We start from the raw sequence: 15,000 nt of genomic DNA on the forward strand, positions 1-15,000 counted from the left end.
CTCTCTCCCTCCCTCCCTCTCTCTCCTTCACTTGCACACACACAAACACACACACACACACACACACATTTTTTAACCTATAATGTTTTAACCATAATGCAAATGTAATAGAACATATATTTCCTTTTCTTGTGTACTTAAAGAAGGCCAAAGGCCGAAACGTCGTATACTTTGTGTTGTATCTTTTATTAGAGTAATTTTTACTCCCTCTATTTTACTATAAATGTTCAATGTTTCAAACAGCGATTGAATAGGATGATTGACTGTAAGATTGTCGTAGTCCAACCCTGGGAATTCCTTGGAATCTTCTGTTTGAGATTTTTAGACAAGTCCGGGGCCATTCGTAGTCCAACCCTGGGAATTCCTTGGAATCTTCTGTTTGAGACTTTTAGACAAGTCCGGGGCCATTTTAAATCACATTATAATACTTGAAATAATTTTTTATGGCCAAAATACAAATTAGAGTGCATGGGAAAAACCACAGATGTGCAGTTTTTTAAAATTTCGTGACTCCCCTTGAGTGATGTTAGGCATCTAAATTCCCCCTCTACAGAAATAACATCGAACAAAATAAAAATAAAAACCATTAAAGAGTGATGGTTGTAGTTTCTATTTATAAAGGGAAAGTTTATAGTTAATGCCCTGATATCACTCAAAGAGGGCAGTCACAAAAATTTCAAAAATGGACTGGAACTCTCAGGGCAGAAGATCAAGGCGAAGGCCACGAGGAACATGGAGAAGAATTAAAGCAGCTGATATACAGAGAAGTGGTAAGACCTGGAATGAGATTAAAAAGTTAGCTCAGGATAGAGAAGGATGGAAACTGTTTGTCTGTGGCCTATACCCTGACCCAGGGTGAAAAAGGCAATGATGATGATGATGATAGTTGAAATAACTTTTTATAGCCAAAATACAAATATGAGTTTTCTCAAAGTATGACATTTCGCTGAGATTATTAACACCCAAATTGCACACTTGGACAACATGGGTGATTCCTGTTGACATCAGACATCTTGTTTGATGAGTTATCTATATTCCTTCGTGGAATGCCTAGACAACGATAGCTTATGATGTCGTGGTGTATAGGGCATAATTATTAATTATGTATATTTATGACATTTTGCTGACGCCTCGATTATTCAATTCTTCCCTTGGAATAGACCCTAAAGACAAATTTACCCACGGGGGTGAATAAAGGGAATTTTCTTTTTTTTTCTTTTTTTAGGAAGAAAAATAAGTTATGTTTGAGACTTTTAGAGAAGTTTGAGGCTATTTTAATCACATGATAGTTGAAATAATCTTCATGGCCAAAATAAAAATATTATGAGTTTTTTCAGAGTACGACAGTAGGAAGAAAAATATTGTTTGACTTACACTGGATAGATAACATTACCAGGCAGGCTCTTACATAATGGAACCCGCAAGGAACGAGGAAGAGATGGCGGCCTATGAATAGCTGGAGAAGGGCGTTGATGGAGGACCTAAAAACTGAAGGTTTAACATGGAGAGAAGCTGAGAAGATGGCAGAGAGCTGGACAAGATGGAAGGGATTCGTGGATGGCCTATGCTGCAGCCGGAGTGAATAGCCTCACTAAGTAAGTAAGTTATTGTTTGAGACTTTTAGAAATCATCGGGGTCTTTGGCACTCGCTTTCGGATCAGAAGGTCCTGGGTTCGAGCCTCATATCTATAGGCTCGAACCCAGGACCTTCTGATCCGAAAGCGAGTGCCATACCACAAGACTTCATAGCAGCACAGGAGAGTTGGAATAATTTTTATGGCCAAAATAAAAATATGAGGTTTTTTTTTTCAGAATATATGGCATTAAGAAGAAAAAAAAAGTTTGACTTACACTGGATAGCTTTTGGCCAGATCTGATAGTCTGTACGCCTCGGCAGGGAAGCTGTACTGGAAACACTGTCCTCCCCTGTCCCCATAGGCGCCTGCGTCAGTGCCATAGACGGGTGCCAGACCCCTGCTGGCGAGGCCACCTCCTCTTGGGTCCTGGTGGTACCTGGGGTCCGCCGAGATGGCTCGGTTGTCTCTGAAGCTGGGGGCGACCTGGACCACTGGAACCCTGGCGGATAAGGAAGGGAAGAGAAAAATGTGTGTGGGGGGCGGGGGGGGGGGAGTGGGGAGGGGAGGAGGAAGAGAGGGGGTGGAGGGGGTTGGAGTACATATTATGAAATAGGTGGGGATGTTATAATGAGATTATTGTTGAGGAGATTAATTGTTATTTATTAATATTTTTTTCCCCTTCAGAGGCATTAGGCCCATGGAGCCGGTGTTTATCCCGGGTTCAATAGCATGAAGCGGACAAAAGCTTTAATGGTATTAATGGTAGCACGTCTGACCGGTAATCAGAAGGTCTGAGGTTCCATTCCCAGTCGAGGTCGACTGATTTTTTGGGATGGATTTTTACAAGTATCTCCCTTTCTTGCTTTGTCTGGCACCTTTTACACACACTTGTTCAGTTCTTTATATTAGTTCTTATCTGTTTTGACTTAAAACTTAATTTTATCTTGCTCCTAATGGGGGGGGGGGGGTGTCTCGATAACCCATTTGGTAGGGCACTCGTTTCACTCGCAAAGGGACCGAGCTCGATCCCGGATTAAGTCGAGATATGTTTTTTCTGATCCCCTGTCCGCCCAGGAGTGATTGGGTAGCTGGGTCTGTTAGATATGACGAAAAGTACGTTGCGATAGAATAGCATCCTATATCCATAGGGAGAGTAGTAGGCAATTACTATTGTTCGTTTCACGCTATAGAAACCGGGGTAAACTTCGGCTCAATGCCTCTGAAAGACTAGTTATTCGTGAGGACATAGGACCAGTTTAGCGTAAATGGGTCACAATACGCTTCAACAGTCGTAACGTCACTTCCCTCGTAATGACGCATGGTAACTTAGTAACTGACTCTAAACTATCGGAACAAAATGGCGGACGCCCTTATGAAATATTTCTCTGACAAGCATAAAAGCGTATCCGGAGGGAAAAACAAAACGCTATAAATCTGATCATGTTTTGACTTTTACACATTCTGATCACAAGACATATGAACAATTCTAGCCAGCATGAAGAATAAAAAGTACCGATTTTCTTTGTTTAGAACCACGATGGCCGCCCTTGCTTAGCGACGTGACATCAGACTACTGAATCCAATTGATGATTGTCAATGGCAAGCCGGCATGACACATGCCGTTCTCATTCGTTGTCAACAAACCCGTTAAGGTCATCATCATCAGCATCATCATCATCATCATCATCAGCATCATCATCATCATCATCTTCATCATCATCATTATCATCATCCTTATCATCATTATTATCATCATCATCATTATCATCATTCATCATCATCATCATCTCATCATCATCTATCATCATCATCATCATCATATCATCATCATCATCATCATCATCATCATCATCATCATCATCATCATCATTATCATCATCATCATCATCATCATCATCATCATCATCATCATCAGGATCATCAACATCATCATCATCATCATCATCATCATCATCATCATCATCATCATCATCATTATCATCATCATCATCATCATCATCATCTAATTCATCATCATCATCATAATCATCATCATCATCATCATCATCATCACCATCATCATCATCATCATCATCATCATCATCATCATCATCATCATCATTATTATCATCATCATCATCATCATCATCATCATCATCATCATCACCACCATCACCACCACCATCTTACCCAGTTTTCCGTCTAACCATGTCAATATACAATGATTGTAATTGTATATGCAAACACTTGAACACCAAAGACTAATGGCCACCCCATTATATCACCGTTTTTATCACGTTTCCAGACCGTGATAATGACTATTATCACGTTATACTATCACCTTCTCTCTCACACATTCTCTCTCTCTCTCTCTCTCTCTCTCTCTCTATCTATCTATCTCTCTCTATCTATCTATCTATCTATCTATCTATCTATATCTCTCACTTTCTTTCTTAATTTCGCTCTCTCTCTCTCTCTCTCTCTCTCTCTCTCTCTCTCTCTCTCTCTCTCTCTCTCTCTCTCTCTCTCTCTCTCTCTCTCTCTGCTAAATTGTGAATATCAATCTTTTGTCAACTTGTGAATATCAACCCTTTATTAAATTGTGAATATCAACCCTTTGTCAAATTGTGAATATCAACCCTTTATTAAATTTTGAATATCAACCCTTTATTAAATTGTGAAGATCAACCTTTTGTCAAATTTTGAATATCCACCCTTTATTAAATTTTGAATATCAACCCTTTATTAAATTGTGAATATCAACCCTTTATTAAATTTTGAATATCCACCCTTTATTAAATTTTGAATATCAACTCTTTATTAAATTGTGAATATCAACCCTTTATTAAATTTTGAATATCAACCCTTTATTAAATTATGAATATCAACCCTTTGTCAAATTGAGAATATGAGAGATCAAAGACAGATATACAGAATAAGATAAAATTCGTCCTCACATTTTACTGGCGAAACAAAATTTGTTACATTCATTCCAACACAAATTGGAACAAAATCTGTTATATTCACTCCAATACCAATTGGTACAAAATCTAGACAACACATTTAGACACACAAAAAGGACATGTAAGCAAAGCAATGGCAATTTATCTAAATTAAATCAAATGGTACAACAAAATAAAAACTAAAGAGGAAGACGGTATACACTTACAATCAGAATATAACTCACACACACACTCACACACACACATACACACACACACACACACACACACACACATATATATATATATATATATATATATATATATATCTTTCCTTTTCTCTCTCTCTCTTTTTTTTTCTTTCTTTCTTTCTTTCTCTCTCTTTTCTACCTCTTGTTTTCTTTTTCAAAATCTCTGTTCTCTCTTTCCCGCTATGTTGTCGTCTTCAATTTTTGTTCACTTGCAAAATGCTAAAAATACATTAAAATTGAAATAGCTAACATGACGTAAGTAGTCATAAAACACTTTAAGCCCCATAGTATCGGAATCTACGCCGGTTGGTTTCTGATAGTGTTAAACAATACTTTCAAAATTGAGCTTTGAGCTTGATTATATAATTCAATATCCACTAAACGTGAGTACGGTGAGAGGATGGGAGTAAAGAGCCTTTTCCAAGGACTCAACTATGCGCCGAGTGAGGCTCGAAACAAGGACCCTTCCGATCCGAAAGCGAGTGTCATACCACAAAACCACATAGCCGCACGTTTATCCCGGAATAAGTATGAGATTTTTTGCAATGTGTGCTTATAAGAAGGCCTGGTAATCCAAATTGTTCTGGATCGTTGTTGTCATTGAAATAATATACAACTCTCAATCCAACACAAATTATTGTCTTTTACAACAATCAATATGATGTTCGGTTGTCAGGCCTGAAAATACGATCACCTCGGGTTTTTGAGAACTTTTTGAGACGCAAGGCTCATCTAAATAATACATCGACATAAATATGGCTTGGCATTTTTCTGCCAAAATGAAAAAGGGTGTTTTGTAATTGTACGACAAATAAGCTATTTTTGGCACTACATGAAACCATGATTTCACACAACAAAACAAGATTTTTACGTAATTTGCATGTCATTATTGAAATATTTTTTTTTAAATAAACAACGGGATATTAACACTTTTTTTAAATTACGACAACCATAGCCGTGGGAACAGCAGTTGAATACGCTTTAAACCATGAACAATAAATTTAAAAAGTGAAAATGTCATTATAAATGTTAAATGAATAATAATAATATTAGAGATAGCGATTGAAGACAAGTTTGCGTTTTGCGATGAAAAAAAAAATAAAATAAATAAAAAACTTTTAGAGTTTCGTTTCGTTGCTTTTATTCATAAGTATGGTAACAATTCGGGCAGTTGTCTGCCCTTGTTACCGAACTTGACAACGAAAGGCGGCAGCCATTGCATTCGTCTTCGTGGTGTCTGTCGCATTGGGAAACGGAATTAAAACGTTTTATGGGATTAAACATGAATATTAAACATGGCGGCTTCTCAATCTCCTGGAGATTTTTGCACGAAACTAACTATAATAATATTGATGAGAGACAACTCAACTCTTTACAATCTAAAGGAAGCATGTTAAGGTTTGAGACAACGACAAGAATAAAAAGTGGCTAATAATGACCTTAGGACGATGTGTGTGTGTGTGTGTGTATGTGTGTGTGTGTATATACATATATAGATAGAGAGTTCGAAGATGACGTCACTCTGGTCTTTGTTATTGTTTTTTGCCATCCGCGTTCATGAGTAATGCTCACTGAACTGTATTAACCTGACTATAAACGTTCATGGATTCACACAGTTTTGTGTGTTGGTCCGCTATACTTCCGGATGGCAATGTTATGAGCTTCTTAGCCAAGCGCACACTATCTATAGATAGAATGCGCTTCGCCAAGGAGTTCACAACATTGCCATCTGGAAGTATAACGGACCAACACACAAACTCTGTGTAACCATGAACTTTTATAGTCTGGTTAATACAGTTTAGTGAGAACAACTCACAAACGCGGATGGCAAAAACAATAACAAAGGCCTGAGTGACGTCATCTGCATACTATCTATAGTTCGAAGATGACGTCACTCTGGTCTTTGTTATTGTTTTTTTGCCATCCGCGTTCATAAGTAATGCTCACTGAACTGTATTAACCTGACTATAAACGTTCATGGATACACACAGTTTTATGTGTTGGTCCGTTATACTTCCGGATGGCAATGTTATGAGCTTCTTAGCCAAGCGCATACTATCTATAGTTCAAAGATGACGTCATTCTGGTCTTTGTTATTGTTTTTTGCCATCCGCGTTCATGAGTAATGCTCACTGAACTGTATTAACCTGACTATAAACGTTCATGAATACACACAGTTTTGTGTGTTGGTCCGTTATACTTCCGGATGGCAATGTTATGAGCTTCTTAGCCAAGCGCATACTATCTATAGTTCGAAGATGACGTCACTCTGGTCTTTGTTATTGTTTTTTGCCATCCGCGTTCATGAGTAATGCTCACTGAACTGTATTAACCCGACTATAAACGTTCATAGATTCACACAGTTTTGTGTGTTGGTCCGTTATACTTCCGGATGGCAATGTTATGAGCTTCTTAGCCAAGCGCATACTATCTATAGTTCGAAGATGACGTCACTCTGGTCTTTGTTATTGTTTTTTGCCATCCGCGTTCATGAGTAATGCTCACTGAACTGTATTAACCCGACTATAAACGTTCATAGATTCACACAGTTTTGTGTGTTGGTCCGTTATACTTCCGGATGGCAATGTTATGAGCTTCTTAGCCAAGCACATACTATATATATATGTATATTACGCCGACTGAAGAAGTGTAAAAAACACAGAAACGAGTCGTCTCGGCCAAAAAAATGTGAGTGAAAATTTACATTATATATATATATATATATATATATATATATATATTATATATATATATATATATATATATATATGTATATATATATATATATATATATATATATATATATATATATATATATATGTGTGTGTGTGTGTGTGTGTGTGTGTGTGTGTGTGCAGGTCTGACATCCGAACCAACTTATGGGCCTAGTTTAACATCGTTGTAATGGACAATATTTTGCGTCATTTTTTCAGATTCCCATGACAACAATGGGCCCATTAAGAACTGGGTTATTAGACCTGCAAATAAGTGAACGTCGGCCCAGGAACATAACATACGTGCCTACAAATATGCATTAAATCAACCGAGACGTATCGAATATTCTAATTTTCTTTTAATTAACCATTTAACTGTCGTACTCTGGAAAGACAAGTAGTTAATAAATTGACCAGAAAACCCGCCCTCCAATTTTTAATTGAGCTTTATATATCGCAATATCATCTAAATGTGCTCAAAGCGCTTTACAAGGGGTCCCTGGTCAACAGCAACATTTAACATGTAGGACGGGACATGACGCCTGTTAGGCGATATTACCATTTTTCGGAGAAAGACAACGCTGTTAACGGCCAGGTACTCATTTTACACCTGAGTACGGTGAGAGAATGTGAGTAAAGAGCCTTTCCCAAGGACTCAACGATGCGCCGAGCGCGAGACTCGAACCCATGACCTTCCGATCCGAAAGCGAGTGTCATACCACTAGACCACATAGCCGCCAAATATCGAACGAAGTCCCAGGTTCTAGAGTTTTTGGCCAAGATCAGGGTCATTTGAATCGATCAATATGTGAAGGACGAGTTTTTGTCTGGCCAAATTTTAAATACGAGCCCTTCAAAAGTACAGCTGTTAACTGGATAAAGATCTGAACAAGTTTGTATAATTAATCAGAAGGTCTGAGGTTCGATCCCCACTCGAGGTCGACTGATTTTTTTGGGATATCTTTTTTTCTTCTATTTTTCTTTCTTGCTATGTCTGGCACCTTTCATACACACTTGTTCAGTTCTTTATCTTACACCGGTGCCTGCTCCTTAAGTGCTTAATTCGATATCCACTGAATGTGCTCAAAGCGCTTTACAAGAGGCTCCTGACCAACAGCAACACGTAATATGTAGAACGAGACAGGACGCCTGTTAGGCGATATTACAATTTTTTCTTACAGAGACAAATCTGTTTAGAGGCCATGTACTCATTTTACACCTGCGTACGGTGAGAGAATGTGAGTAAAGAGCCTTTTCCAAGGACTCAACTATGCGCCGAGCGAGGCTCCAACCCAGGACCCTCCGATCCGAAAACGAGTGTCATACCACTAGACCAAATAGCCGAACAAAACAAAGGTTGACTGTGTCACAAGAAATATCTTTTGCAAGTCTTTAATCTACGCACTGTTTGCTATAGATAGTTCGAAGATGACGTCACTCAGGCCTTTGTTATTGTTTTTGCCATCCGCGTTTGTGAGTTGTTCTCACTAAACTGTATTAACCAGACTATAAAAGTTCATGATTACACAGAGTTTGTGTGTTGGTCCGTTATACTTCCGGATGGCAATGTTGTGAACTTCTTGGCCAAGCGCATTCTATCTATACAAACATTTACCTATACTGATTCAACCCGAGTGAAAAGAAAACGTTTTCAGAAGATTTGTAGGATAAACGCCTGATTGTTGTCAAGTCATAACATCAAACCCGATATGCACATATTTGGAGGTCTGATAACCCAATTCCTTTTGGGACCATTGTTGTCATGGAAATCTAAAAAAAAAATGACGCAAAATAATATTGTCCATTACAACAATGTTAAACTAGGCTCATAAGTGGATTCGGATGTCAGACCTGCTTATGTGTATACGTCGATTAAAACCCATTCCTTTCTTAGATTAATGCCTGGTGGTTTTAAAGAATACAGCGGATATAATGTGCGATTAAGCGGAGAAGGTATTCGAATAAGCAGGGAAATTGTGTAATTATGCGAAGCGAACTGATTATATAGATATTGATTGATTTTGTGATTAACAGATGTTCGATTAAGCGAAATGAATGAATGAATTTTTTTTTAATGTTTCCGTAAACGCGTGTTACTTTGACATTAACCGAATCATTAGATGGTCATGGAACATTTTCAAGGTTACCACAGGAATCGACCATATCGTTCACGTGAAAAAGATTTGGAAAATGTTCATGATTTTGCCCAAGATTTAAAAAAGAAAATAAGAAGAAATTGTGGTTAACCTGGAATGAGCTTTTTTATACATAGTGCAATATCCATTAAATTATGTGCTCAAATCGCTTTACAAGGGATCCCTGGTCAACAGCAACATTAAACATGTAGGACGGTACATGCCACCTGTTAGGCGATATTACAATTTTTCGGACAAAGACAACGCTGTTAACGGCCAGGTACTCATTTTACACCTGAGTACGGTGAAAGAATGTGAGTAAAGGGCCTTTTCCAAGACTCAACTATGCGCCGAGCGCGAGGCTCGAAACCAGGACCTTCCGATCCGAAAGCGAGTGTCATACCACTAGACCACATTGTCTTCCAAGAACAAGATGCATATCCTTATCGTCCTGTCAAACAAGGCGTTTATATAAGTTATCTATAAAGTTTAAGGTGTAAATTTATGAAGCAACCGTTAAATAAAGACATGACCCTGTAAAAGACGATTCGGGTTACTGGTCTATTGATTTCATAAAAACTGTAATTGTTTCTAATCGTTCATAGCCGCCAGAGGCTCATTGATTTGGAGATTTCCCCGGTTTCTGTAGCATGAAACGAGAAGTAATATTTTATTCTATTAATGGATGCAAAGTACTGTCCGACTGATTTTACAGACCTAGCTATCCAGTCACTGCTGGGTGAACACGTCTGGGTGGACCAAGATGTCAGATGAAAACAAGGTGTACTTGGATTGAAACCGGTTTGTTTTTGAAGTGTGTCAAATGAATTTTTTATAATGTCATATTTCTAAAAATGCATACGGATCGACGAATAACAAGGGAATGTTAAGACATATTAAGAAATTAAGGAGCTGGCACGGGTGTAAGGTAAAGAACTGAACAAGCGTGTATGAAAAGTGCCAGACAAAGCAAGAAAAGAAAAATACAAGAGGAAAAAAAAACATCCCAAAAAATCAGTCTACCTCGACTAGGGATCGAACCTCAGACCTTTTGATAAGCGATCAGACGTGCTACCATTACACTACAGAGGCTCCCGATAGTTGGGACAATTTTAATGATAATGATAATGCTGAAAACTTATATATCCAGCGCAAAACTCCGAGAAACCAGACTCTAACTACCTATATTCTTCACAAGGGTACGCATTTTACGTTGTGAACCCTCGCTTGTATCAAACAACACATACATTGAACACGGCATATTAATTACCTTTGCTGTGGAACGTTATTCGTCGGAGTCTTTGCCTGTGTGGTCGAGCCATATGAATCCAAGGGATTTGGGAACTCTCGGAAGAGATTGGATGGCCCATAGTTACGGCCGGGGCGTGGCCTTGAGGGTCTGGAACTGAACGAATTGGATGATGGGAAGGGGAAACTTCTATCTCCCTTCAAAATGTCGGGGGAGAATTGGAAGGGGTCGGGTAAGGCAGGGATGGAGTTTGGGGAATTACTCGATGGTTTTGGATCAGATTTTCTGTCGAAGGGGGCAAAGTCAATGTTTCTTGGATTGTCGAATGAGGAGTTAGAATGCCTTGGGTGTGCGTGTCTATGCGGCTCGTCGTAACGTTGTGTGTAGTCGGGGAGGTCACGTGGTTTCGGTGCATTGTTATTGTATAGAGGATTTCTCTGAGGAATTTTGAAAGGGGGATTATTCCGTGCATTATTGAAAGTAGGATTTCTTGGTGGGTTGTCAAACGGGATATTGGCCTTTGTATTGCTAAATGGGGAATCTATCGGTTCATTGACATAACTGGGGGGTTTCTGGGCATTGTTGTAGTCTCTTCCCGACCTGAATTCTCTTGGTGTGTTGGAATAAGGATTTCTTGGTGGAGGCGGTGCTTGAAAAGAGGGCTGTGATCTTCTTTGTCCGATTCTGTCAATCTTCGTACCTTCGATGGAAGGAGGCAGGAGTTTGTCGGGGTTCTTCAAGCCGTCAATCTTGTCGGGACGACCACGTTGTTGGGGTGGCCCAACCTGATCACCGGCATCTAAATACCCTTTACCGATATACGGCTTTGGAATCCGGGGGGCGCTTGGTAATTGTACTGGTTTTGGCGGGGTCTGTGGCTTTTTCGGGGCTGGCCTAGGTCTTGGAATGGGTGGACCATTGTCGTATCGGGGTTCAGGGATGTTGATATTCAAGCCAGGAACAGAATCGACGCGCCCAGATGGATTGTATCCGTTTCTGTTGATTGGACTACCAGACCGTTTTGATTGGATGGCGGGATTGGGGTCGTACGTATTTATTCTGGGCGGAGCTCGTCTTGATGCTAGGGCTTCTTCGGGACTGAGGTTGTTGAGTTTATTATCGCTATCACGGGCAGTCACTCCGTTTACGATCAAAACATGAAGGATAAGGACGAGAAGACTGAGTTCTTTGAGATGGCCATAGGACATGATTCTTATGCTGGGCTTTGGGTTTAAATAGAAAAGAAATATGAATTGGTGAATATTAGGAACGTAGAGAAAAACAAGAGAAACAAGTAGATAAATTATTATAAGTATTGCAAAATAATTTGTGATCCAATATATATATATTGTTTGTTTGTTAAGCTTTTTGTTGGTTTATTTCTATGTCATTGTATTTCCTTTTTATTATTTATTTGCTTAATTATTTTCAGAAATTCCTTAGTCTATGGCAATGCCCAATATAAATTTCCAGAAGTTGATAAATAAAGTTAATCTTATCTTATCTTATTAAAACGGTACAATACTCGCTGGATTCTATGAACCGAGTGAGGCTCGAACCCAGGACCTTCCGATCCGAAAGCGAGTGCCATACCACAAGACCACATAGTCGCACTAGAGAATTAAGTGCTGTGTTGTACATCTTATTTTGCTGAACAAAATTATGTATCTCCTATTAGTACGTTTGAGTTCGAGTTTTCAAAAATATAATTGTATTTTAGATGGGTTATGGGGAAATCTGGAAAATGATCGGAAAATAGAGACAAATTCCACAAGGAGAAGATGTATGTATTGTGAATCGTACTCAATATTTAAAAAATGACAGTAAATCCTAATCGAAATGAAACGATGATAAAGATGATAGCAGTTGTAATAATAAAAGTAATGATGAAGATGATGAAGATGATGATGATGATGATGATGATGATGAGGAGGAGGAGGAGGAGGAGGAGGAGAGGTTGATGATGATTATGATGATGATGATGATGATGGTGGTGGTGGTGATGATGATGATGATGGTGATGATGATGATGATGATGATGATGATGATGATGATGATGATGATGATGATGACGGAGATGAAAACTGGCTTGCCTTATAGCAGTGTACCCTTGTACCTTCCTCGTGGAATTCCAGTAGATATACAGTTTTAAACACAAAAAGACTCTTACACAATGAAATGAAATTTTATCTCCATATGGTCTGCTAGATTCGAGTGGATTGAATGAAACATTTTTAAAGCGCAATGAGCAAGGTTTTACCGTTAAAAAAAATGCGCACAACTCAAAGACCTCAATACAGATGTACAAACAATTGAAACATTTAAGTAAAAGGCACTACCGCAAACCCAAAATTATTTGGGTCCCCGACAAAAAGTTTCCCCCCTCCCAAACCCCCAAAATTATTTGGGTCCCCGAGTTTGCTTGCGGTATCTAGTACTAGTACCAAGAAAAATCCTGTTTCTCACCATTTTTAATCCAAAAAGTGTGGAAAACCAATTACAAATTACAACTCCAGTGTGATTTCGTTTTCGTCTTGGACGGACGGACGTAATACACTTGTTTTGCAGGCCTTTGTCCACACCGTGGCCTTGGGTATAAAACAAAGCATTAGGCATTCAAGGAGTTATAATCGTCCCCCCTTTTTATAGGCGGCCGTTTATCCAGTAGTACTCTGTCACTGACTAGGGGTTGATGGGACGGGTTTTTTTTTTTTTTTATAGTTTGGGGCGAGTTATGACCGGCGAAAGACGAAAAATATCACGCAATAAAAATGTTTAGTTTTTTGGGGTTTTTTTTTTTGGTTTTGATTTATTTTTTTTTAGATTGGAAAGGTAGAAGGATGAGAACCGAAAGGGTAGAGAGGGCGAGGGGGGGGGGGGATTTGGAGGTGTAGGTAGGGGGTTTGAGACTAGATTTTTACATGTATTTTTCTCCCAATGAATCATGGAGAGGCAATGACAGTGGTTCGTCACCTGCCAATGCATAATGATATAGTGATCCCCTGGTTACAGTATATATAGTATGCGCTTGGCTAAGAAGCTCACAACTTTGCCATCCGGAGGTATAACGGACCAACACACAAAACTATGTGTAACCATGAACTTTTATAGTCTGGTTCAAACAGTTTAGTGAGAATTACTCATAAACGCGGATGGCAAATAACAATAACAAAGACCCGAGTGACGTAATCTTCGTTCTATCTATAGATAGAATGCGCTTGGCTAAGAAACTCACAACTTTGCCATCCGGAGGTATAACGGACCAACACACAAAGCTTTGTGTAAAACGTTAAACGTTTATAGTCCGGTTTTTTAGAGTTTAGTGAGAATTAATCACAAACATGGATGGCAAAAAAAATAAACAAACAATAACAAAGGCCTGAGTGATGTCATCTTAGTTCTCTCTGTAGATAAAACGAAGATGACGTCATTCAAGCCTTTGTAATTGTATTTTGCCATCCGCGTTTGTGAGTGATTCTCACTAAACTGTATTAACTAGACTATAAAAGTTCATGGTTACACATAGTTTTGTGTGTTGGCCCGTTATACTTCCGGATGGCAATGTTGTGAACTTCTTAGCCAAGTGCATACTATCTATAGTCTCAACACGTAGCCATCGTTAAGTTATAGATAGAATGCGCTTGGCCAAGGAGTTCACAACATTGCCATCCGGAAGTATAACGGACCAACACACAAACTCTGTGTAACCATGAACTTTTATAGTCTGGTTAATACAGTTTAGTGAGAACAACTCACAAACGCGGATGGCAAAAACAATAACAAAGGCCTGAGTGGCGTCATCTGCATACTAAGTTATAGATAGAATGCGCTTGGCCAAGGAGTTCACAACATTGCCATCCGGAAGTATAACGGACCAACACACAAACTCTGTGTAACCATGAACTTTTATAGTCTGGTTAATACAGTTTAGTGAGAACAACTCACAAACGCGGATGGCAAAAACAATAACAAAGGCCTGAGTGACGTCATCTGCATACTATCTATAGCCTGATACTGAAATCCCAAATGACTGGCAGTTTGACGTCATTATTTGGTTTTTGCACCGCTTAGTGAGTTGTCGTTAGTAGTGCTCATGGAAACAAGTTATTTCATTGGTTGAACTATTGAATACAACTCACGATTTGTTTTCTTT

The 15,000-nt window shown here is 38.9% G+C and overlaps 1 protein-coding gene across 1 annotated transcript in view; it reads right to left on the reverse strand.

The window, feature by feature from the left end:
- LOC144966130 (uncharacterized) overlaps nucleotides 1-13,586 on the reverse strand; it is a 23,371-nt gene extending 9,785 nt beyond the window's left edge. Inside the window, exons 1-3 of the mRNA XM_078902239.1 lie at nucleotides 13,314-13,586; nucleotides 10,869-12,070; nucleotides 1,852-2,076 (exon numbers count right to left, since the gene is read on the reverse strand). Of these exons, the coding sequence (XP_078758365.1) occupies nucleotides 1,852-2,076; nucleotides 10,869-12,070; nucleotides 13,314-13,463 (1,577 nt within the window). The 5' untranslated portion in view covers nucleotides 13,464-13,586. The remainder of the gene's footprint in view (nucleotides 1-1,851; nucleotides 2,077-10,868; nucleotides 12,071-13,313) is intronic.
- Nucleotides 13,587-15,000: the final 1,414 nt, after the last annotated feature.

Source organism: Berghia stephanieae, chromosome 2 (genome assembly GCF_034508935.2).
Source record: "Berghia stephanieae isolate SIO BIC M18660-M18661 chromosome 2, UCSD_Bste_1.3, whole genome shotgun sequence".
NCBI classification, from domain to species: domain Eukaryota; kingdom Metazoa; phylum Mollusca; class Gastropoda; order Nudibranchia; family Aeolidiidae; genus Berghia; species Berghia stephanieae.